The 26,222-nt window shown below is 42.2% G+C and overlaps 1 protein-coding gene across 4 annotated transcripts in view; it reads right to left on the bottom strand.

Annotated features, from left to right (window-relative positions):
• PANK2 (pantothenate kinase 2) overlaps positions 1 to 23,451 on the bottom strand; it is a 36,658-nt gene extending 13,207 nt beyond the window's left edge. Inside the window, exons 1-2 of one of the 4 annotated variants that reach the window (XM_036321474.1) lie at positions 23,099 to 23,451; positions 3,506 to 3,858 (exon numbers count right to left, since the gene is read on the bottom strand). In XM_036321474.1, the coding sequence (XP_036177367.1) occupies positions 3,506 to 3,858; positions 23,099 to 23,357 (612 nt within the window). In that variant the 5' untranslated portion in view covers positions 23,358 to 23,451. Of the gene's footprint in view, positions 1 to 3,505; positions 3,859 to 17,389; positions 17,433 to 23,098 lie in introns of those variants that run through there. The other 3 variants (XM_036321473.1, XM_036321475.1, XM_036321476.1) reach the window with 3 other exon arrangements.
• Between the last annotated feature and the right edge of the window lie 2,771 nt (positions 23,452 to 26,222).

Raw genomic sequence — 26,222 nt, 5'->3', positions numbered from 1 at the left:
CATACAACTAGGGAATTAAAGAAGAAGCCACAGAGAGACTGGATGGAAAGGCAGAGACTCAGAATTGGCTGGTCCCACACCCATGTGTAACAGATAAAAACTGGGACAGCTATCTCCACGGCAGAAGTTCCCTCCCACCCTCACCCCCACCCCCACCCCCATGGCGCAAGGGATCCCAGCCCCACACCATTCCCCCTGCCCAAAGTTTCATTACAAGGAAGGTAAGTCCCCATAACTTCAGGCTGTAAAAACCAGCGGGGATTGAAGACAAATAGAGACAGACTCTTAAAAGCAGCAAGAGCCCACCCAGTATGGCTCAGCAGTTGGGTGTCAGACTATGAACCAGGTCAGGGCACATGCCTGGGTTGCAGGCTCGATCCCCAGTGTGGGTCACACAGGAGGCAGCCAATCAATGATTCTGTCTCATCACTGATGTTTCTCTTCCTCTCCCCATCCCTTCTTCTCTGAAATCAATAAAAATATATTTTCAAAAAAAAGCAGCAAGAGAAAAGCAATTAGTTGCCTACACTGTCTACAAAGGAGCTCCCGTAATACTGGCAGCTGATTTCTCAACAAAAACTTCGCAGGCCAGAGGGATTAGCAAGAAATATTCAAAGTGATAAAAAGCAAGGACCTACAACCAAGATTACTCTACTCAGCAAAGCTATCATTTAGAATTGAAGGACAAAGAGCTTCCCTGACAAAAAAAGGCCAAAGGAGTTCATCACCACCAAACCAGTATTACATGAAATGTTAAAGGGTATTCTTTAAGAATAAGAAGAAAAAGAAAAAGATTAAAAATATGAACAACAGAATGGCAATAAATACATAACAATCAACAACTGAATCTGAAAGACAAAACAAATGAACAAGCAGAACAGAAACAGACTCACACTTAGATACAGAGAACATCTGGATGGGTGCCGGATGGGTGGGGGCTGGGTGAAAAGAGTGAAAGGATTAAGAAGTACAGATTGGTAGTTCTAGAATACTAGCAGCTGTGGGCTGTGACATACAGCATAGGGAACACAGTCATTAATATTCTAATAACTGTGTGCAGTGTCAGATGGGCATGAGATTTATCAGGATGGTCACTTAGTAAGTTATGCAATGTCTAATCATTTCAGGTGTACACCTGAAACTAATATAATGTATGTCAACTGTAATTGAAAAATTAAAAAACTATCTAAAATTTTTTTAAACTATTTTACTGTGGCTTATGAAATACTAGTATTAGTCAATCCTAATAATTAGTCAGTCCTAACAAAAGAATTGTATAAGCATTTCATTTTCATACTTTTCAAGGACAGTGCTGGTACATACAAATGAGAAACCCCAACAGCCTAAGAATTCCTAAGATCTAATATCTACTTTGCCCTGGCCAGTATTGCTCAGTGGTTTTAGAGCATCAGCCCATGCACTGAAGGGTCAGAGGTTCAATTCCCCATCAAGGGCACATACCTTGGGTTGCAGGTTCTATCCCCAGCATTGGTTGGGACACATGTTTGAGGCAACCAATCGATGTGTCTCTTTCACATCAAGGTTTCTTTTTCTCCCTCTCCCTCTCCCTCCCTCCCTCCCTCCCTTCCACTCTCTCTAAAGAATAATGGAAAAAATATACTCAGGTGAGGATTAACAAACAAACAACAATAAAGTCTACTGTGCACGCTCTCCTTGGAGTTACCATACAACACTGAACCTCTGGTTAACAGCCTGAATGCTATTTAAATATGTTCCAAAGGGCATCTCTGCAGGGTCCGGAAATAGAGAAGTTTTCTCCTTTACCCATCAGTTATGATCCTTCCACAAAGAAGGGGAACCTTCTCTCCTCCTGCTACTTTCCCCTACTCACAGGTGAAAACGAAAACCACTGAAAACCAACAACCAAGGGAAATTCAAACAAAGAATATAAAACCTTGTTTAAAAATTCATTTTTTAAATTCAATTCTATATGATTATGATCAGTTATGGGAGAAAGTCAGGAGATAGAGGACAAAGAAAGAAAACAAGGTCATAAATCATACAGTGACACACAGAGGGAAAAAGAAATGTACACTGACATAAGTAAAGGCAGAATCTCCAGAATAATATTCTCATCAGTGGCATTAAAAACATGGTCACTGAAGATATGTTAAAGCTAAAGATCAGAGTCTTAGTCAGTTCACTTATCAATTCTCTTACCTACAACCACACCCACTTTCAAAGGACCTAGCCCCAAAGTTTTGCACACAATGTTCACTGAATGAAAACAAAATCAAGTGCCCAATTCCACGCCCCTAGTGTCCAGAGGTTCCTGTTAACAAGGGTGCTGCACAGAACCCAACAGAAGGCATTTGAGGAGAGAGAAGGCTATGCTGTGAACCATCTCCAATGAGTTTTGAGACCTGAAAACCACCACTTTGAAACAGAGTTCCTTGGCTTTTTTCTTTTTCTGTTCTTATTTGTAAATTCCTGGGTGTTTGGGGTTTTTTTTAAGTAAACTTGCCAAGAAACAATTAAGAGGACAAGAAAAACTAGAGGGGAAAAAGATTGGAAACAATTTTATGACATGAAATGACATTACTTTTTTTAAATTATTCTTCCCATCTCAGTGTCCAAGATTTTCTTTGTAAAAAAATATTTTTTATTTCAGAGGGGGAGAGAGAGAAGGAGAGAGAGGGAGGGAGGGAGGGAGGGAGGGAGGGAGGGAGGAAGGGAGGCGGAGAGAGGGAGAGGGAGAGGGAAAGAGAGAGAAAAGAAATAAAAGAAAAAGAGAGAGAGAGGAAGGGAGGGAGGGAGGCGGAGAGAGGGAGAGGGAGAGAAAAAAGAAAAGAAATAAAAGAGAGAGAGAAAGGGAGGGAGGGAGGGAGGGAGGGAGGGAGGGAGGGAGGGAGGGAGGGAGGAAGAAAAACAGCTGCCTCCTGCACACCCCCTACTGGGGATCCAGACTACAATCTCCAGGTTCATAGGCTGATGCTCAACCACTGGGCCACACCAGCGAGGCTCAATGTTCAAGATTTAATGGCCTTGTCTTGGCTGGTGTGGCTCAGTTAGTTGGTGTCATTCCACGCACTGAAAGGTTGCCAGTTCAATGCCTGGTTAGGGCACATGCCTGGGTTGCGGGCTCGATTCCCAGAAGGGGGTATGCAGGAGGCAGCCGATGTTTCTCTCTCTCCAAAAATCAAAAAGATCTTTAAAAAAAAGAGAAAATATTTTATGATGTTGTTTCTATTTAATCGCCTACTCTGCTTATCACAGTGTCACTATTTTTTTCATACTAAAAGAATTAAAAAATACTATGTTTTTAGTAGTCTGGTTCTCATCATTTCATCTGAATTGTGCAAAAAGTAAATTATACAACAAAATCTCTAGATGGCTAACTCCTATCGCTAATTTGTATTTAATCTTAATTTGAAAAGAATATTCACATTCCATTAGGGATGGAAATGATTCCACCCCTTGCTACTGGTATTATTTTAAACAATCAGATTCCCATAAATTGTATATAAGCTAAAAAAATGCATACTGTGAGAAAATCCTGCTCAAATTTGTACGCTCCACCTCCAGTGGCACAAAAGACAGTGTGGAGACTTGAGAAGTTTTTATCTCTGCCCATTTGAATAAAAGCAGGCATGTCATGAGTGGGAAAGCGTATAAAGTGCAGATTGCCTTTGCGTCCACACAGAGTCAGGTCCTTCAGCTCCAGGTGCACATCCCGAATACCCGTGGACCCATAAGCCACATTGGAGGTCAGGTACTTCCGAATGCTTTTAAGACTTTCCACTTCTTCCTCTTCTTCTTCGGCAGTGATATCTTTGGGTTCAAAATAAACCAGCTTGACTAGGGTTCCACCAATATCCAAGCCAAACCATGGAAAAACTAAGTGGGAAAGAAAAAAAAAAGTCAGAACAGCTTTTTCATGAAAACTAAATTTACACTTACTAGATTCAAAACTTATTTCATATCCTGAGGTTTCCCAGGAATATATAAACAAAAAAGCTTTGGGGGAGCCCGGCTGGTGTGGCTCAGTGGTTGAGCGTTGACCTATGAACCAGGAGGTCACGGTTCAATTCCTGGTCGGGGCACATGCCCGGGTTGCAGACTCATTCCCTGGTGGGGGTGTGCAGGAGGCAGTTGATCAATGATTCTCTCTCATCATTGATGTTTCTATTTCTCTCTCCCTCTCCCTTCTCTGAAATCAATAAAAAACATATTTTTTTAAAAGATTGAGAATAAAAATCTTCACCCTTGCCCTTGGCTCAGAGAAGAAAAGTTGGAAGTTTTCGGAGCTCTGTTAGTACTCAAACTAATAAGCTCCATTGTTCAATTTCTCTCAAAACCTAATGTCCTTAAGAGGTTTCAATGGACTTCAGTGAAACAGATGTTTCAAAATTAGTATCTGTTACCAAAAAAACTGTCCAAAAATAATGGCCTCAAGAGATTGATTGGATCAAGATGGACTGCAGATATACATGACTTCCCCTCCCACCTTAAACCCCAGAAGTAACTGAAGATATAGACTTATTGATATATTTTTCTAAAGTAACTCTGGAAACAAGAAGAGATACTATCATTAGAACAAGGTTGATAACGGCAATAACTGTCCAGAAACCTCAAAAGAGGAAGGCTGTGTGGCTCAGTGGATGAGCGTCAACCCATGTACCAGAAGATCCAGGTTCGATTCCCTGACAGGGCTCATGCCCAGGCTGCAAACTCAATCCCCAGCAGGAGACATGCAGGAGGCAGCCAATCGATGTTGATATTGATATTTCTATCTCTCTCTCCCTCCCCCTTCCTTTCTCTCTAAAATCAACTGAAATATATATATTTTTAAAAACAGAGGAATGCTACAATAATTGGCAGCAGCTATGAAGGTGGGAGAACATGTGGTGTTACCCCATGACAGTTACCCCAAGCTATAGATGGGGTGACTGTCATGGGAAAACAGGAGCTCTGGTGCAGTCATGCGTGACCTGGTGGGGAAATGTGGACAGGCTCTCTACTTCCGTCTACTGAGAACCACTCCCCTTCTCCCCCTTCTTCTAGCCAACAGAGGCGATGAGCACAGGCACTTGAACCCAAGATTTAGGACAGCATCCAAGTAGCTGCTATTACCCAGAAAAAATAGGTGTCCAGTTCTGGCCATATGACCCATCTCTCCCCTACAGTCCAATCTGACAGAGTGGTAAACAGACACTGCATCCTCTGACAGGAAAACAGCAATCCTCACCCCAGAGAAAACACTTTACAAACTAGAATCACCAAAAGGGAAATCAACACCACAAATAACAAGAAGCTAAACAGCTGAAGAAAGAGTTGCAAGAATAAACAGGAGACTTAAGAATCATAAATATCGCCGAAACTGGTTTGGCTCAGTGGATAGAGCATCGGCCTGCGGACTGAAGAGTCCCAGGTTCGGTTCCAGTCAAGGGCATGTACCTGGGTTGCGGGCATATCCCCAGTGGGAGATGTGCAGGAGGCAGCTGATCGATGTTTCTCTCTCATCGATGTTTCTAACTCTCTATCTCTCTCCCTCCCTTTCTGTAAAACAATCAATAAAATATATTTAAAAAAAAAAAAGAATCATAAATATCACCGTGGTAAATGAGATCTCATCCATGAAAACTGAATAAGACACCATTTAAAAAAATGACAAATTGCTTGGCCAGCGTGTTCAGTGGTTAAGCACTGACCTATGAACCAGGTCACAGTTCCATTCCCGATCAGAGCACATGCCCAGGTTGCAGGCTCGATCCCCAGCATGGGGTGTGCAGGAGGCAGCTTCATGGGTGTATATATCTGTCAAAATGCATGGAACTGTACACTTGTAATGAATGTAGTTTACTTTAAGTAGATTATAATACCTCAATAAAGACATGTTTACAAAAAAGGAGAAAAATTGATTTCCAAAATAAAGCTGAACAAGTACATTCAGCAACAAAATAGGCATAGGAAAACAGAAATTCTTCCAAAATGCCTCTTACGTATGAAGGTAAGACAGATATACAGAATATAGAACCAGAGTCCAACACCTATTTTATATGAGTTCTAGAAATTTTCAGGGGAAGATAGGGGAGGAAGGACACTAATCATGAGGTTGAAAGATCCACTAAGTGTTAAACAGAATCAATTAGTGGAGAAAGGAAAGACTTAGACACGTACTGAAATTTCAGAAAATCCTAAAATTTTCCAAAGGAAAGAAAGTGAATTCCTACAAAGATACATAAATCACATAAGGATGAAATCAGATTTCATCAGCAACACAGATGCTAGAAAACAACGGAGCAATAGCTTCAAAATGATAAGGAAAAAGATTTTTGGAACTCATATCCAGACAAATCAGCTTTCAAGTGGCAGTGCAAAACACACTTTCACACATAAAGGAGCTCAACATTTGCTACCCTAAGACCTTTTCTGAAATAATTAGGAAAATACACTCCAATATAATCTTAAAAGCATCTACGATCTATAAAGTGCAATGATAAGCAAAAGAAGTAATAAAGCCCAGCCAGCTTGGCTCAATGGGTGAACACTGATCACAGTTCGATTCCTGGTCAGGGCACATGCCCAGGTTGCAGGCTCCAACCCCAGTAGGAGGCATTCAGGAGGCAGCTGATCAATGATTCTCTCTCATCGTTGATGTTTCTCTCTCCCTCTCCTTTCCTCTCTGAAATCAATAAAATAAAATAAGAAGCAATACATGCTAACTTTTAGAAAAATAAGTAATCTGGAACTAAAATACTTACATGATTTCAACACAGGAAGTAGAAGAGGGAAGAGAAATAGAGTGAAGTGAAAGCAAGCAGCAGTTCTATCTTTTTAGGGAAAGGAAGATATAGATTCTCATTAATTTTAAACAATGAAGAAGTGATGGCTTAAATGCATTAAACCATCCAGAAGAAGAAAAATGAACAAATGATCTTCAAATACGTAGGAAAAAATCAGTTCAAAAATAAAGAAATAATAAAAATATAATAAACACAAAAATTTGAATGATGAGAATGAATGTAAACATGTCAGTAATCACAAATAAGTCACATTTCTCTTTCAGATTGAAAAGGGAATTCAATTATATGCTTACTTTAAAAGATACATCTAAAACAAGATTATACAAGTAGAGTGAAGATGAATAAATGGTAAAATACCCACACTGGAGTCCTATAATAAGGAAGAGTTGGATGGATGCTTTAAGCTGTTTTTATCTTAAAGCATAAAAGTAGTCATATCAAAATCTTAGGGGAGAAACCAAGATGGTGACATAGGTAAACACCTGAAATTGCTGCCTCGCACAACCACTTCAAAAATACAACTAAAAGACAAAACGGACATCACCCAGAACCACAGGAAGGCTGGCTGAGTGGAAATTCTACAACCAGAAGGAAAGAGAAAAGCACACTGAGACTCAGAGGAGGTGCGGAAGTAAAGTGCAGAGGTACAGAGGCGCACGCGGAAAGGGCTGGAAACTGAGGACACAGTTGTCTTTTTCAATTGGGAGGGAGTCACAAGCTCCCGACTGAACTGAACTGCAGTTCTGGGCGAGTCTCTGGGGACCCAGACTCATACAGGGAGAAACTGGACTGTCTGGCATCGGGTGGACCTCGAGGGCGGCTTTCTCTCAGAGGTGCTGGCAGCGATTACCAGGACACTGAGACGCAGGGCCTCTTAGGGTGGGACTGAGGATCAGCCATAGCTGTTTGCTCTGCCCTGTTGATTCCTTGAGACCCCGCCCCACCCAAGCTGTGCGCAGAGGCTTTTGCATATGAATGGCCTGGCCCTTTGCAATCTAAAATTACCTAACAAACTGCAGCTGGGTCAGAGAGACCCAGAACTTCCAAGAGAAGGCCCAAGGCCCCACATCAGCTTGCAATGCTTCACAGCTGGGCCTCATCTGGGCACCTCCAAACCCCAAACAAAGAAGAGTAATCTGCAGATCTCTCCATAGCTCCTGCTGGGTAGCCTCAGGCAGAGGCTAAATTAGCATCTCCTTAGCGATCCAAGAGCCAGTGTACCCAGTGGTCAGAGTGGGACCATCCAGATTACAACTCCTCAGATCCATAAGGGACACACTCAGGGGGCAGACTCAGGGAGCACCAAAGCCCCACTGAAGCAAGTCTTGCCCCATAAGGGTGGCTCCAGCACAGAAGTTCTCCCACTGCAGCTGATTCTCACAGCCAATTGGCCTGGAGGTCAATTCCTCCCAGTGATAACTACAACTATCAAGGCTTAACTACAACAAGACTGGGCGCAACGCCCACAAAGGGGTGCACCAAGAGTGTCCACCTCAGGTAATTGGGGAGGCTGAGACACTGGCCCTATAGGACACCTAGCACAGAAAGCCACTCTATCAACACATGGAAGCAGCCAAAATGCGGAGACAAAGAAGCAGGTCACAAATGACAGAAATGGAGGAAGGCAAACTACTGGATATAGAGTTCAAAACCACGGTTATCAGGTTTTTCAAGAATTTTCTAGAAACCGCCAATAAATTTAGTGAGACCCTCGTTAAATCTAGTGATACCCTCGAGGATATGAAAAAGGACCAACTAGAAATTAAGCATACACTGACTGAAATAAAGAATATTATACAGAGGTCCAACAGCAGACTAGAGGATCCCAAGAATCAAGTCAAAGATTTGAAATACGAAGAAGTAAAAAACACACAAACAGAAAAACAAAAAGAAAAAAGAATCCAAAAATATGAAGATAGTGTAAGGAGCCTCTGGGACAACTTCAAGCGTACCAACACCCAAATTATGGGGGTGCCAGAAGAAGAGAGAGAGCAAGATATTGAAAACCTATTTGAAGAAATAATGACAGAAAACTTCCCCTACCTGGTGAAAGAAATAGACTTACAACTCCAGGAAGCGCAGAGAATCCCAAACAAAAGGAATCCAAAGAGGACCACACCAAGACACATCATAATTAAAATGCCAAGAGCGAAAGACAAAGAGAGAATCTTAAAAGCAGCAAGAGAAAGACAGTCAGTTACCTACAACGGAGTACCCATATGATTGTCAGCTGATTTCTCAACAGAAACTATGCAGGCCAGAAGGGAGTGGCAAGAAATATTCAAAGTGATGAATATCAAGAACCTACAACCAAGACTACTTTATCCAGCAAAGCTATCATTCAGAAGTGAAAGCCAGATAAAGAGCTTCACAGACAAGAAAAAGCTAAAGGAGTTCATCACCACCAAACCATTATTATATGAAATGCTGAAAGGTATCCTTTAAGAAGAGGAACAAGAAGAAAAAGGTAAAGATAAAAATTATGAACAACAAATACATATCTATCAACAAATGAATCTAAAAATCAAGTGAATAAAAAATCTGATGAACAGAATAAACTGGTGAATATAATAGAATCAGGGGCATAGAAAGGGAGTGGACTGACTATTCTCAGGGGGAAAGCGGTGTAGGGGTGCGGGAAGAGACTGGAAAAAAATCGTACACCTATGGATGAGGACAGTGGATGGGCAGGTAAGGGCAGAGGGTGGGTTGGGAACCAGGTGGAGGGTAGCTATGGGGGGAAAAAAGAGGAACAACTGTAATAATCTGAACAATAAAGATTTAATTAAAAAAAAATAATAAGTTAAATAGAAAAAATCTTAAGCACCTCACTGAAGACTGACAGAGTACTTGACTTACTAGTACATATAGAAACCATGGTACTGTCAAAGTCAAACCTATGTTTCAAGACCAGCACTGCATTTAACAGGGGCTACGCTCACAAGATGAAAGGTACACCTCCAAGATGAAAGGTGACCTACCAAGAGAATAAGATTCACAACTCTCGCCGAGGCCGGTTTGGCTCAGTGGATGGAGCGTCGGCCTGCGGACTGGAGGGTCCCGGGTTCGATTCCGGTCAGGGGCATGTGCCTGGGTTGCGGGCACATCTCCAGTGGGAGGTGTGCAGGAGGCAGCTGGTCAATGTTTCTCTCTCATCGATGTTTCTGACTCTCTGTCTCTCTCCCTTCCTCTCTGTAAAAAATCAATAAAATATATTTAAAAAAAAAAAAAAAAAGATTCACAACTTTCATCCCTATGTTCACTAGGAATTATATATATATATATATATATATATATATATATATATACACACACACTAGAGGCCCGGTGCACAAAATTTGTGCACGGGGAGTAGGGGTACCCTCAGCCCAGCCTGCACCCTCTCCAATGCGACATCCCTCTCACAATCCTGGACCGCTGGCTCATAATCGCTCACCTGCCTGCCTGACTGGTCGCCTCTAACTGCCCCCCCCCCCCCCCCGCTGGCCTGATCGCCCCTAACTGTCCCCCCTGCCAGCCTAATCGCCCCCAACTGCACCCCTGCCAGCCTGGTTGCCTCACACAGCCTGCTTGTTCAGTTGTTTGGTCGTCCCTCACTAACCCCACTGCCGTCCTGGTTGCCCCACGCAGCCTGCTTGTTCAGTCGTTTGGTCATCCCTCACTAACCCCCTGCCAGCCTGGTTGTAGACAGCCATCTTGTGAGGGTGTGAGGGTTAATTTGCATATTACCTCTTTATTATATAGGAGGATACATATTCATTAATTAAATCAGTGGGTAGAAATCACTGGCACCATTTATTTAATTGGTCTGCCGCATTTATATAGTTGAATTTGGATAAGCAAAATAAATGCTTGGACAATGCTACTCCACTGTATCAAGCAAATGTTAACAGAAAACAAATACAATACTAGAAGACTAAACAGAATTCAAACAAAAAGCACTGAAAGGGGACAACAAGGAATTATGTCATTGTATAAAAAACTAATTATCCTACCATACTTCAAAAAAACAAGGGTGCCCTAGCTGGTTTGGCTCAATGGATAAAGCGTTGGCCTGCAGACTGAAGGGTCCGGGTTCGATTCCAGTCAAGGGCACATTCCCTGGTTGTGGGCTTGATCCCCAGTGTGGGGTGTGCAGAAGGCAGCCGATCAATGATTCTCTCTCATCATTGATGTTTCTGTCTCTCTCTCCCTCTCCCTTGCTCTCTGAAAATTAATAAAAATAAAATTTTAAAAGTATATCTATTAAAAACAAGAAGAAATAGACAAATCTAAAAATCAGTGTGAAAATGACACAAGTCTCAGAAATTTGCACACATATACAAATAAAGCTGTACAGAGGATTTGACTATCACAGCTAATATGGTGATATGATTTATTAAACACAAATATAACTCTGTATCAAAAAACCAAAGATACTTTCCTTTCAAATACCCATAAACCATTGACAAAAGTTAACTGCACTAAGAACCTCAATTCTAAAGAACAAAAACAAACCACACTTACTTTCCACAATACCTCAAAATTAGAAATTAATCCAACAAAGAAATGTATCCACCTACAAATTTTAAAATCCACTATTATTAACTCTGAGATTAAAGTGAAAATCAAAACACATGACATTTTAAAATGAATAACAATGAGATCACTCTATATAAAAAACAATATGATGTACCCAAGGTGATACTCAAAGGGAAACTTCTAGCCTTAAATGTGTATCAAATGTATTCAAAAACAAGAAAAGCCTGAATAAAAGGAAATGTCGCATACAATTTGAAAAGGAAATGTCACATGAAATTTGAAATGCTAGAAAAAGAATAAACAGACTAAACAGAGCCAAAATAAACAGTAGTAAAGATAAAAGCAAGGTGTAAATGAGATTAGAAAAAATATCTTCAACATGAACAAAGCCACCCAAGGATTGATCAATAAAATCAAGCTTTCAAACAGCCATCAAAACAGACAACTTTATGATAAATATACCAAGGAAAAAAGAGAAGATATAGCTTTTCCTTTTAAAATTTAAAAAAAGATGAGCCCTAGTTGGTTTGGCTCAGTGGATAGAACATCAGCCTGAGGACTGAAGGTTCCCGGGTTCGATTCCGGTCAAGGCACATGCCCAGGTTGCAGGCTTGATCCCCAGTAGGGGGGCATGCAGGAGGCAGCCGATCAATGATTCTCATCATTGATGTTTCTATGTTTCCCTCTCCCTTCATCTCTGAAATCAATACAAAATATTTTTTAAAAAAAGAAGAAAGAATACATAACAGATTATCCAAATAAGTTTATATACAACCTTAGAACAATAAGTTTAAAATGTAAACTGAAACAGGGGATTAGCTAGAAAAAACAGAGTACAAAATGTGGCTTAAAATAAAGTGGAAAACACAGAAAAGAACTGCTAAGATATAACACCCAAACAAAACAATAAAAACTCACCAGGCCCTAGTGGTTTCCATGAAAAACTTTAGGAGCTTCTGGGGCACACGCACATGCGCATGCACACACATACAAAAACCTAGAAAAATTCCTAAGTCATACCTCATATTGAAACTGTAAAAGTATCACACACACAACACAAATGCAAAAGCATGAAATTATTAAACAAATAGAGGCCTGGTGCATGAAATTCATGCATTGGGGGGGAGGGGTCCCCTCAGCCCGGATTGCAAGAGGGCACAGGCCAGGCCAAGGGACCCCACCCGTGCACGATCAGGGCTGGGGAGGGAGGATGCCAGCCAGAGAGGGGCCATGGAAGGGAGGGCTCCAAAGCGTGTCCCGCCCATCTCACTCAGTCCCAATCAGCCGGACCCTAGCAGTAAGCTAACCTAGCGGCCAGAGGGTCTGCCCCATGGTGTTCAGTGCACATCATAGCGAGTGGTTGAGCAGCCTTAGCACATCATTAGCATATTACGCTTTGACTGGTTGAATGGCTGACTGGACGACCAGACACTTAGCATATTAGGCTTTTATTCTATAGGATAGAATCGAGTTACGCAATAGGAGTAACACAACCACAGCCAAAAGAGATTCTTCTCAGGAATGCAAGGACAGTTTTCACATTAGAGATTCAATTAATGAGGCTTGCTTACATTAATAAATTAAAGGAGAAAAAGCATTGATTTCTCAATATATTCCAAAAGAAAAAAATTAAGAAAATCAAACCAACAGAATAAAAAAAATTTTAGTATGTTACCAAAAAACAAATACCAATAGCTTTTCCCCTATAAGAAAAACCACAAGAAAATGACATAAAAATGTCATGCACAACAAAGTCATAAAATGTTTAGAAATAAATTTAATACTAAATATATATGATAGCTATTAAAATGGTGTGCTGTAAGACACAGTAGTGAAAAGATGTATCCTGTTCCAGGAAGGAAAATTAAACATTATTAATCATTCAATTTTCCCCAAATTAATCTAATAATTGTGTCAATGAAATTCTAAAGAGAACACTGTGGTTGACTCCTCAGCAACCATTCTAACTCAATCCTAGGGGGAGTCCTGAATTTTTTTATACCAACAGAAATTCTATTCCCAGTAACAAGACTAACTCAACCTGGCAAGAACCACACAAAGTCTATCTATCCCTGGCACCTAGCAGAACAAAAAGTTTTCTCACTCTTAAAAAAGCAACAGTGCCCAGCCGGCGTGGTTGACCGTCACCCTATGAACCAGGAGGTCACGGTTCAATTCCCGGTCGGAGCACATGCCTGGGTTGCAGGCTTGATCCCCAGTGTGGGACATGAAGGAAGCAGTCTATCAATGATTATCTCTCATCATTGATTTTTTTCTCTCTCTCTCTCTTTCTCTCTCCCTCTCCCTTCCTCTCTGACATCAATAAAAATGAATTTAAAAAAAAAAAGGAACCTCAGTTCTTGAACTTAATTTATTCCAGAAGGCTGTTTGAGAAGTTGTTTGTTAGAAAACCAAATCATTTTTTTCCCATTAAAAATAATGTAAATTTAATTAATCCATTCCAGACCCCCAAATGATTCCATTTTAACTGTTTTTATATACAGTACAACTCGAATGTACTGTTTATCTACACTAATAAAAGAGAAAGATGCAAAATGACCATACCTTTGTGACACCCAACAGCCAATCAGGGGTGAGTAGGCAAATTAACCCAACAAAGATGGCGGGTTGATTTGCATACACAGGCAGCGAGCGGCCGGGGGTGGGGCGGGATGCTTGCGTCGCCATGGCGACAACGCAGGCTTTCCACACCACCCCAGCCTCTCCGGGCCAGTGGCAGCGTAGGAAGGCGGAAAGGCAGCTCCAGGCCAGAACAAAGGCAGAAAGGCGGCTTTGGGCCAGAATGAAGGCGGGGCCAGCAGCCAGGGGAAGGAAGGCCCATTCTTGCATGAATCTTCGTGCAGCAGGTCTCTAGTAATCTATAAACAAATACTTTTTTTAAAATTGATCAAACCACCCCCTACTAGCCTTAAAGAATTTTTCATATATCACTGCCTCCGAAATGCTGTCACAGGCTGCTTTTTGTTTATCCAAATCAACAATTTTTCTACCTGTTCAATTGCCTGTGATTGTTGTCTTGTGAGTACTTTCACACCCTTAGCAACATTAGCACTCTTGATGGTCTCTGTATGTTTTTAAATTGTGCTAATGGTTTCACCAGCAACAAACGCATTCTCTCCTTTGTTGCCTGAGATGCTTTTTGTCCTGGTGAGGTATCGGCATGAAAGGGTTGTCAGGTCTAAAACTGAAGTTTTGTTCCACAACAAATATTTTTTCAGTGAAACTTGCTCGAGAACCGAACTGATCGAGAGATAGGAGACTTCCAGAACTGAAGTTTGACTGTAACTGAAGCAAGAAGTTTCAAATTCCCATTTTCCTACTAGCAGTGCTATTCTTTGACCAACAACTTTAGGATAATGCCAACCTAATGGATAGTAAAGAGGCACAGCACTCCACCAACAAACATTCACATCAATAGGAATGGAATCTGAAGATTTGGACATGTATCTAAAACCAATGGAAGATTTTGTAATGCCTAAAGCAAATGAAGCCTTATTCCTGCCTGTTTCCTTAGATTAATGAAACATTAATACATAGCCATTAAGTAATCATCTATTAACAGCCAAACACTATTAGGACTTTATTACATAAACTCATTTAATGTTTACAATGACTATCAAGTTAAGTACTATAATCATCCCACTTTATAGCTTAAGACCTAAAGTGCAAGCCCAGACAGCGTTGTTCAGTGATTTGAGCACTGACCTCTGAACAAGGAGGTCACAGTTGAATTCCCAGTCAGGGCACATGCCTGGGTTGCGGGCTCTATCCCCAGCAGGGCGCGTGCAGGAGGCAGCCAACAATGATTGTCTCATCATTGATGTTTCTATCTCTCCCTCCCTCTCCCTTAGGCTCTGAAATCAATAAAAATATATTTTAATAAATAAATAAATACAGTGCAAAAGAGCCCAAGGTCACAGTCAAGGAAAGATAGAGGTGGGACTCAAAAAACCAAGATTTCCTAAATCCTTTAACAAGTATCTTCTCAAAGGTAACTGTACCAACTTAAGAGCACAGAATACATATTCTTGGGTTAATAAGAAAATAAAATTAAAAAGCAGTTTAATAAAACTCACATACTTTAAATAAAAATTAACAACATATAAGGAAAAAATAGAAGCAACGAGAGTACTCAGTTCATCTCCTTGGTATATAGCCTTTAATGGTTTCTGGATTTTTCTCTGAACTACTGATCAAAGCCTTTTTCTAATCCAAGAACTAAGGCACTGAGAGGCATGGGAGGTCAACTAGACATATACTCTCTGATAATGGCTAAGGGAGTTGTCTCAGGCCATACAATTCTGTTATTTATAGGCATCTAGCCTATCTAAAGGGGCTTAGATTCCTATCATTCACTGTGAGACTACCACATATACTATATACTATATACTGTATACTATATACTATATACTATATACTATATACTATATACTATATACTATATACTATATACTATATATAATGAGTACTTATTCAAAATAATGTGCGCTCCTGAATGGAAAAATCAAAGCAATTCTTGCTATACCATCACATTCCTCATATCTCATCAAGAGAACACCTATTATATATAATTAGTGAGTCCTTCCATTAATTTTCACTGATATTTTAGTATGTTTGCAGCCCTTTGCATATTAAGACCTCTTGATATTAAGACCTCCAAAATACTCAGTCTAGACAATCTATACTTGACACAGGACACATTTCTAGAAAGAATTTAAACTATCCCTCACAGATTATGTAAAACCATCTTTAGTACAATGTCTCTCATAATAGGTCCCAACAACTGCTATGCTTTCCAATGGGAAATATATGATCTATAAAAATGTTCTTAATTCTCCAACATGTGGTTAAGATATTGTAAACGCAAACCCTAGGCTGGTCTACACAGCAATCCTCGTCCTCACATTGAAAGGTATTATCTTAGGCCCTTGGCCAGGTAGCTCAGTTGGTTATAGCATTGTTTGCAGGTTCGATCCCTAGTCAGGGCATGTACAAGAATCAACCAATTGCCCTAACTGGTTTGGCTCAGTGGATAGAGCATCGGCCTGCAGACTAGAAGGTCCCAGGTTCGATTCCGGTCAAGTGCATGTACCTTGGTTGCGGGCACATCTCCAATAGGAGGTGCGCAGGAGGCAGCTGATCGATGTTTCTCTCCCATCGATGTTTCTAACACTCTATCCCTCTCTGTAAAAAATCAATAAAATATATTAAAAAAAAAAGAATCAACCAATGAATGAATGCATAAATAGGCGAAACAACAAATCTATTTTCTCTCTAAAATCAATAAATTAAAAAAAACAACAACTGTATTTTGTCCTGGCCGGTATGGCTCAGTTGTTTGGAGGGTCATCCCGTACACCAGAAGGTCACAGGTTCGATTCCCAGTCAGGACACATAACTAGGTTCAATCCCCGGTCAGGGCACGTACAGGAGACAACCGATTGATGTATCTCTCTCACACTGATGTCTGTCTGTCTCTCTCTTTCTCCCTTTCTAAGTCAATAAAATTAATTAATAAAAAAGATATAACAATTATTCTTATTCACAAAATAGTTTTAACTCAGGGGCTAGATACTTAAGAAAATACAATGCTATAAAATCAGCAGGCTCAATAATAAACTTTACATTCAGAAAATATAGACACACAAAACTTAATATAGACAACTAAAAACTGCAAGATGACTTTCATTTTTAAATGTTTTTTAATTGATTTTTTTTTTTTTAGTGAGAGAGGGAGAGAAAGAAAGAAAAACATCAATTGGCTGCCTCCTATATGCCCCCAACTGGGGATTGAGCCAGAAACCCAGGCATGTGCCCCAACCAGGAATCTAACCAGAGACCTTCTGTTACAGGGGAGGACGCTCAACCAACTGTGCCACACCACACCAGCCAGGGCAATTACTTTTCCTTTTAGACAGCAAAACTCAGGCCATTGTTTTAAACAGGGGATTTTCACTTCCTAGTCATTTTCACTCACATAAATTGAGAAAGAAAAGTACCTGAACAAAAAGATTTCCCAAGTTATGAACCTAAAAAATGCTAAGTTATAAATAAACTTAAGCCCAAGGAACATCATTGACCTTTTAAATGACAAGTTAAGATAGTCATTCTTTCTACTACTTGATAAGGTCTTCTCCAACAGTCTACAGTCTACTATCTTCTTCCTTGTCTTTCCTTTCAATGTTTTTAAGCAAGTACTTTTTGTTGTTGTTAATCCTCTTCCAAGGATATTTTCTCCATTGATTTTGAGAGACTGGAAGGGAGGAGGAGAGACAGAGAGAAACATGGGTGTGAGACAGACACATCAATTGGTTGCAGGTGCCCCACTGGAGCAGGGATTGAGCCAACAACCCAGGTACGTGCCCTTGACCAGAATCGAACCAAAGACCCTTCAGTCCGAGAGCCCATGATCTAACCACTGAGAAAAACCAGCCAGGTCTAAGCAATTACTTTTTTTTTTTTTTTTTTTTTTTTAGCAAATGATAGAGTTAGGATTTGAACCCACGTTTGGTGGTTCTAGATTCCTCACTCTTTTTTTTTTTTTTTAATCGCTTAAAGTATTACAAAGGGTATTACATATGTGTCCTTCCCCCCCCCCCCCCGCCCTTAACAATCCCCTGGCCTCCCCTACCCCCCAGTGTCTTATGTCCATTGGTTATGCTTATATGCATGCATATAAGTCCTTCGGTTGATCTCTTATCCCCCTCCCTCCTGCCCCCTAACCCTCCCCGGCCTTCCCGCTGTAGTTTGACAATCTGTTTGAGGCAGCTCTGCCTCTGTATCTATTATTGTTCAAAAGTTTATAATGGTCTCTATTATCTATGAATGAGTGAGATCATGTGGTATTTTTCCTTCATTGACTGGCTTATTTCAATTAGCATAATGCTCTAAAGTTCCATCCATGCCGTTGCAAATGGTAAGAGTTCCTTCTTTTTTACAGCAGCATAGTATTCCATCGTGTAGATGTACCACAGTTTTCTAATCCATTCATCTACGGATGGGCACTTAGGGTGTTTCCAGATCTTAGCTATGAATTGTGCTGCTATGAACATATGGGTGCATATATCCTTTCTGATTGGTGTAAGCAATTACTTTTAATAACATACATCTCTTCTTGCTTATGGTTCCCCCAGATAAACAGAAGTTTGGGATGCCAACACTGAATAACTGTATTATCGTATTTTCTAAATACATGATTCATACATAAGGTCCCTTTAAATAACAAAATGTATCATTTTATTTTATACAGTTGCATAATGGGACTATTTTTAGAACCTAGTTAATGTTTTATATGTTATATATCCAAAAGAGGGGTCATGTTTACTTCGATTTCATTTAAAGTTAGTAAGCCAAGAGGCATCCTCTCCCATTTGTCTCTCAAAAATGGGCTACAAAGCAACATATTTAACCTTTTCCCTAGCTTCTATTGGGCAGCCCTTCCTAATTCCCCAACTGAAAACAGAACACTGCATCTGATAAAGGGCAGTCTCCCCAGGACCCAGCACCAATTCCATTCTGCTAACATTGATGCTCTCCCAAAGCCAAGGAAAAGCAATCCATTTTCTAGTTTAAAATTATCAAGCTACAAACAAAAGCTTTATTTTCTAAACTAATGGAGGTTAAGGATATTCTATAATTGGGATGAGCCCAAAATCAGTTAAGTCCAAAAGATCTCCCAGGCAACTACAACCTGCTTGGGAGTCACCTTGAAAGAGCCAGCTCATCCCCACAACTGCTATGCAACACTCTGATCCTGGGTCTCACATCTCCTGCATATCTGGGGCCTTTGACTAAAATGTTCTCCTATTACATGAGTATATACATTTGTCAAAATTGCACTTTACTGTATGTAACCATACCTCATTAAAATTTGAAAAATTAAAAGGTGCATGTTGAGAGTTTCTTTAAACTTCTGAGTGATTTCCTATCAGACCACTGCTCTGGATTAAATCACATTCCAAAACGGGGTAAGTCAAGAATACTGGGTTTGAATTCAGACACCTAGAACCAAAATACATCTCCCTTACTAACTCACTGCATGCCCTTGGACAAAGGGACAATTTTACGGAGCCTACTTCCTTATCTGGACATTAGAAATAAAAAATATCGCCCTAGTTGGCTTGGCTCAGTGGATAGAGAGTCGGCCTGTGGACTGAGGGGTCCCGGGTTCGATTCCGGCCAAGGGCACATGCCTGGGTTGTGGGCTCAATCCCTGGTTGGGGGGTGTGCAGGAGGCAGCCAATCAGTGATTCTCTCTCATCATTGATGTTTCTATCTCTCCTTCTCCCTTCCTCTCTGAAATCAATAAAGAAATATATTTTTAAAAAAAGAAAAGAAAAGAAAAAATATCTACTTCACAGGATAATTGTGAGACCTAAATGAGATGTTTATAAAATATTTGGCATAGTTTCTAACATCAACAAGTAAGCACTATGTTACCATCATTAGAATCTTTGTTTCCATCATTTTAAACCAATCTTTATTTGGTATTTCTCTCAATCCTAAAATACATATTCCACCTAATCTAAAACTTTTAAAGAACTTCTTAGAGCCCTGGCCAGTGTGGCTCAGTTAGTTGGACATCGTCCTGTGCCAAAAGGTTGCTGGTTCAATTCCTAGTCAGGACACATGCCCAGGTTTCAGGCTCAATCTCAGGTAGGGGGTGTTCAGGAGGCAGCCAATGGATGTTTCACTCTCACATTGGTATTTCTCACTCCCTCTCCCTTCCTCTCTCTCAAAAAAAAACAACAATCAACTATTCAAAAATAAAATAAAGAACTTCTTAGACATACACATGCCTAGCCTCACCCTAATGACTGTGATGTGTTAAGTCTGGGATGAGGACAGTTTTGGGAACCACACTCCTGTAGGGAACATGTGTGGCAGAACATGACTATAACCAGAGCCCACAAGAACTCCTAAGATAAACTGAATAGCTCATTCTAGTTTCAAATGGCAAGTAGTATTCTACCTTTAGACTATTGTAATAATGTCAGAACAATGTTTGCTAACCTCCAAAGAAAAGTGGCATCCCCTCATACCCAACTCTCCCAATAGTAAATAGAGATTTAGTCTTTATTTTATCAAAAGTTAAGAACAAAGTAAGGTTGCCTCTTTTTAAAAAATGTTTTTATTAATTTTAGAAAGACCTAAAAACAAGTGAGAGACAGAAGACACTGATATGAGAAACATCGACCAGTTGCCTCCCACATGCGCCCCAACCGGGGATTAAACCCACATCCCAAATGTGCCCTGACCGGGAATCAAACTGGTGACCTTTTGGTGCACAGGACAACACTCAACCAACTGAGCCACACCAGCCAGGCCGAGGTTGCCTCTTGAACAACATGGGGGAGCTGGGGGAGGGGGGGGTGCTGAACTCCATGCAGTCAAAAATCCATATAACTTGACTCCCCAAAAACTTAGTTGTCCCACAATATCTAAGGGGGAGTGGTTCCAAGACCTCCCGCTCCAGATACCAAAATGTGAGAATGCTCAAGTATAAAATGGCACAGATCAATGCACACACTCAGCCCTCTGCATCTGCAGATGGAAAACAGTACAAGTATTTATTGAAAAAAATCCTCATGTAAGCGGACCCATGCAGTTCAAGCCCGTGTTGTTCCAGAATCAACTGTATATTCTTGGAGGATTCAGCAGTGTGACACGCTGCCTCTCCCTCCAACAGGTGCATCCTGGCACAGTACAGAAAGAGCAAATGGGAGGAAGAACAGTACTTTACTTATTTCTTCAGCAGGTCTCTACCTGATGGCACCAAACAGCAGACGACAACAAAATAAATCCTACGACATATTTGTCTTAGTTCCTAAAAGAAGTTTCAAAACCACCTTATATAATGCTACCCCACCCCCTATACTGCCCACGAAACCACAGTTTTTCAGAGTGGTCTTTGGTGTCACCTGTTTCTGAATGATAGGAGGAGCTTCTTAGAACCCTCTCCAGATTTTGATACAAAAAAAGAAAACTGAACCCAAGGAATCTGCATTTTTAATTCCCGTGGTCATTTTTTATGCTCAAAATTTGGAAGTACACTATAACTAGAAATTTTCACCTCAAGTAAGAAAACCTTGAACACAAAAGATCATGATTATGCTTGCTCTTAGAGTAATGAAGAAATATCTACTAGAACATGAACAAACTGTAGATGATGGAGGTCAAGAGAAGATGCTATGAAGCTAAAACACCTGAGTTTAGAGTTCTGTTCACTAGCCATTTGACACCAGGTAAATGGGCCCCCGTTTTCTCATCTGTAAAATGGAATACTACCACCTACCTCAGAGTTGTAAGGACTACTGAGTTATTAAATCTCTCAGACGTGTCTGAAAATTTTTAAATTAATAAATAAAGTTTTTAGAGAGCCTGGCCCTAGCAACACTCAAAAAATACTTATTTAGAATCCTTGTGGCCAATGGCCACAGACAACTAGCTATAGGGCTGTGATTCTTATTTGCTGAATCTCTGGAATTTGCATCCATATCCAATGATTCACAAAACCATCAAGGATCGAATGTTTTGCACTGCTTAAAAATCAGGTGCTCCTCAAGTAAAACACAAACCAGGTAAATTGGCCCTAAAAATGGTATAGGTTGAGAGCAGATGCTTTCCACAGCTCTCTAAGAGGACAGGAAAAGACAATATAACTGAAAACTCCCCAAACTCTTCATAGCAAAATAGGGCTGCATTTATTTAATCATCCAAATCCTGTAAGTTGAAAGTAAAGCAACTGGGTGGCCAGACAAAGGTACAAGATCATCCCAAAAACAAACAAACAAACAAACAAAAAAAAAACTCACTCATCCTGCCACTTTCACTCTCATAATCTGCATTTAAAACAAGCTGATTTCCTGACATAGGAATTTGGCTACAACAGGAAGAAAAAAGTCTAACCGTAAGTAAAATGCTACTATACTGTAATGCTCAGATTAGAGTATCAGGGCAGCGGATACTTTCAACTGCATCAATGGTGCTAGACAGACGGCCTGAACTGAAGATGTATAATGGGGAGGAAATATTTGGGCTAGATCTGAACACGGGGAAAAGAAACTAATAACAAAATGGAGAAAACGATTCTCTGGGAAGAGCGTGTGCCAACTCCCAGGGCGAGCTTCAGGAAGATGAGAATCCCTCCAAACAAACAAACAACATAAAAGGCCTTAATGCCCAGCATGCTCCAGTCCTGAACTGTGAATTCTGGCAAATAGATGTAAAGAATATAGAGGAGGTAGCTGGGTGAAAGATGACCCGAATTCTCACGGGGGGGGGGGCAGCCAAAGCTTGGTGCACAGAACACGGAATCCAGTCTTAGCCTTGCAGCAACTCAAGGGTCAATTAAGCATGTTCCATTAAGCCCGAAATTTCCAGACAAAAAAAGAGATGTAACGTCTTGGAGAGCAGCTCTTTGAAAATCCACGGCAGACAGACATTGGGGATGCAAAGGATTTGGGGGGAGGGGGGAGTGGAGACGAGTCAGAAGAAGCCTTCTCCAAGATGAAATCCTGCGACTCGCGGTGCAAGAACGCGCAGGGAGCTAAGAGGGAGGAGGGGTCTGGGAAGGAGCTCTCCACGCCGACCAGCAGGTACCGCGCCCGAGGTCCGAACCCCAAAGCCCCGGCGTGTCGGGGGGCCCCAGGCCTCCAACCCGCCCAGCCCACGCACCAACCCGGGACCACCGTGCGGGGGCACTGTCCCCCCGCGACCGCGCGGGAAAAACGGCGGCCGTGCCGGAAGGGGGCAGGGCGAGCCGCGAGGGCGCCCCGCCGGGCACTTACGCGGCCGCTTCTTCCGCAGGCTTTCCACGCGCTGGCGGGAGACCGAGGTCCCGCCGCTGCAGGAGCCGTGCCGGTCCCGCCTGGCTCCCTCCGCCGAGGTCCCGGCCGCGGGGACCGACGTGCTGTTCGCCCGGCGCCGCAGCGGCTCCTGCCCCCGCCCATCTGGCTCCTCGGGCGCCGGTTCCCGGGTCGACGAGGCGGAGGTAGCGGCGGCCCTGCCGTGGCGCTCCATGGGCGCACGCAGCCGGCCCGCTCCCATCCGCAGCAGCCGCTGCTGCCGCCCAAGCCAGCCCCTCGCTGCCTCCGCGGCGAGTCCAGCCGGAGCAGAGGCGCACCCTCGGCCGGCCGCCTCTTCCGTTGCGACAACGCGCAGCAAGCCAATCCCAGCCGGCTGGGGGCAGCCCGCAGGCCTCCTGTCCAATCGGCTCCCTGACTCGAGGTGGAGTGACTGCAAGTTCGTCCAATAAAAGACTCTCAGGACGGGGGGGGGCGGTGCAGGGAGCGGGGGAGGGGCTCCGGGATCTGCGGAGGAGGAAAAGGCGGTGGGCTGACAGGGGAAGCGATGGCGGCGCCGCCCTATGGACGCGTGGGTGGAGTGGCCCCCACCCTGGGCGGAGCGGTCGGCGCCCCGGGAACCCAGAATTCTCCCGGGATGCCGCCGCGCGCTCCCACGCCAGGCCGTGCCCCGCAGCGTCTGTTGGCGGACGGAAGGGCTGCAGCTGCGGCTGGCTTGAGCCTTTGTCCCTCGCCTGGTCCCTCCGCTGCCGTGTAGGGAGGACCCCAGCCCCTCTGCGCCGTTTCTCACTACCACCCTCCTCCCCCGGCACCGCCACTGTTCGGGCTAAACCCCCTTCATTCCGCCTGCGATGGAGAAATGTTCCCGGGACCAGAAGGAATGCTAGGACTGGGGTTGGTCTCTATGACAACTGGAAGGAAGAGGTGGGTTTATAGATCCTTCGCCATTCTCCTGTAGTGGAGAGAGCGTGGGACCCGGGAAGTATGGCTGTCTTTTTTTAAGGAGAGTCTGGTCCCCCCTTTCTGTGTAGTGCCCTAGGGGGCATAGAAAGATTTGGGGGCCGCCTTGGAGCCTGGGGGGAAGAGGGTGCTTTTTTAACATCTTAATTGCCTTCTCTTTTGGGGGCGAGAACATGGTCACCTCCAGTCCTGAGATCCCGACCTCTCACGTCTACCAAAGGCCCTGCCAAGCACCCCCTCTCCCAGAGGTTACACAAGCCCGTTAGGATCCTGCCCCCCACCCCCAACTTTGAAGGCATTCCCTCACTCCGTCAGTTACAGGACCATGGGGTTATCTCGTTTGCTAATTATTTCCTAAGTACCTCCCCTGGGGGATTTTAATGGCCCTTGGTTGATAGCCCTTATTTCCCCGTAATGACTGCTAGTAGCCGACTGAACCAGAAAGATGAGCTTTTCTCTTGCTGGTTGAGTAGAATTACCATGTTCACTGCAAACTTGCTCCCCTCACTGTAGGAATAACTCTGGAACCCCAGTCTCCTAACTCTGGAAATTCCAGTTCCTGCAGGAAGCGCGGGTTTGGGGTTCAATCCCCAGTGTGGAGCATGCAAGAGGCACCCAATCAATGACTCTCTCTCATCCGCAGGAACCAAGAACAACTGTAACTACTCTTCCAAGTCTCAGTGCCCAGCAGTGCCTATCTTTCTGCCTCCTCCCCCACCACCACCACCACCACCACTACAAAAAGTACATGTATGAGCCTCCTGACCTGAGGAAGCTCCTATCCAAGTCTGTGAGCTCCCATAGATCATCCTGAGGAATCAAAGAATCATCATCATCTGAGGCTGTCAAGATGAATTTCAAAACCACACCTGAAATACGTTTATTACCGTTTACAGAGTGCCTTTACATCTCATTTATTCCTCCCAGCAACATTTGGATGATGAGGCAGTTTACCCAGAGGTACACAGTTTTTAAAAATGACAGACCCTAGACAGACTTCTGAGAAGTTAGCTACTCTGCCTTATGATAATCAAAAGAAGGCATGGATTCAGTGAAAGTCCAATACATTCCTGGAAGGCTTTTGCTCCTCTTAAATACATATGTGTGTCTTCACTCTCTAATGTGTCTGTAAACTTGCTGACAATCTGTGGCTATCATTAAAGTTTATCCAAAATAACAAATGAAGCATATACTACTTGCAGTTAGGCAAGATGTATATAATCCTAAATCAAAAATGCAAATTGATCCCTGGTTTAGAGCACATACAGGAAGCAACCAATGAATGCATGAATAAGTGAAATTGATCATTTCTTTCTCTCAAATCAATTGTTTTGTGTGTGTGTGTTTTAGTTTTTTAAGCCTGGCCAGTTTTGCTTAGTGGTTGAGCATTGACCTATGAACTAGGAGGTCATGGTTCGATTCCTGGTCAGGGCACATGCCCAGGTTTCAGGTACAATCCCCAGTGTGGAGCATGCAAAAGGCACCCAATCAATGATTCTCTCTCATCATTGATGTTTCTATCTCTCTCTCCCTCTTCCTTCCTCTCTGAAATCAATTTTAAAAAAATTTTTTTAATAAACAATAAAGTTTTTTTCTCAAGGCAAATAAATTGAGCAAAAGAAGCCAGACACAAAAGAATGTATCCTATGTGATTCCATCTACATGAAGGTCAATATTCATAAATGATATTGCAGTGATTCTCATCATTAATGTTTCTATCCCTCTCTGAAGTCAATAAAAATATATTTAAAAAATAAAAATAAATGATATTAGAAGTCAGGATAATGGTTGCTCTTGGGGAAAGGGGAGAGAGAACTGGTGAGAGGATAGCAGGTAGGTTTATAGACGTTGGTAATGTTCAGTTTCTTTGGTATGGGGGTAGTTACGTGGGTATGTTCGCTTTGTAGTATTTCATTAAGATGTTCACTTGTACAGTTTTCTTGTATGTGTATTATGCTTAAATAAAACTTTTTTACAAGAGAAATTGAAGATTTGCCTTGGAGCAAAGTAAACCCATGACTAAGTTTAGGTGTTTTGTGTGTGTGTGTGTGTGTGTGTGTGTGTTTTCATAGCCTCTAAATGAAAGTAGCAATTAAGAGTTTTCCTTTTCTGTGGTTATTATAATAGGTTTTTTAAAATATGTTTTCAT

Source organism: Myotis myotis, unplaced genomic scaffold (assembly GCF_014108235.1).
Source record: "Myotis myotis isolate mMyoMyo1 unplaced genomic scaffold, mMyoMyo1.p scaffold_m19_p_9, whole genome shotgun sequence".
Taxonomy (NCBI): domain Eukaryota; kingdom Metazoa; phylum Chordata; class Mammalia; order Chiroptera; family Vespertilionidae; genus Myotis; species Myotis myotis.
The sequence above is the reverse complement of the archived record's forward strand: the minus strand, read 5'-3'. Positions and strand labels throughout refer to the sequence as shown.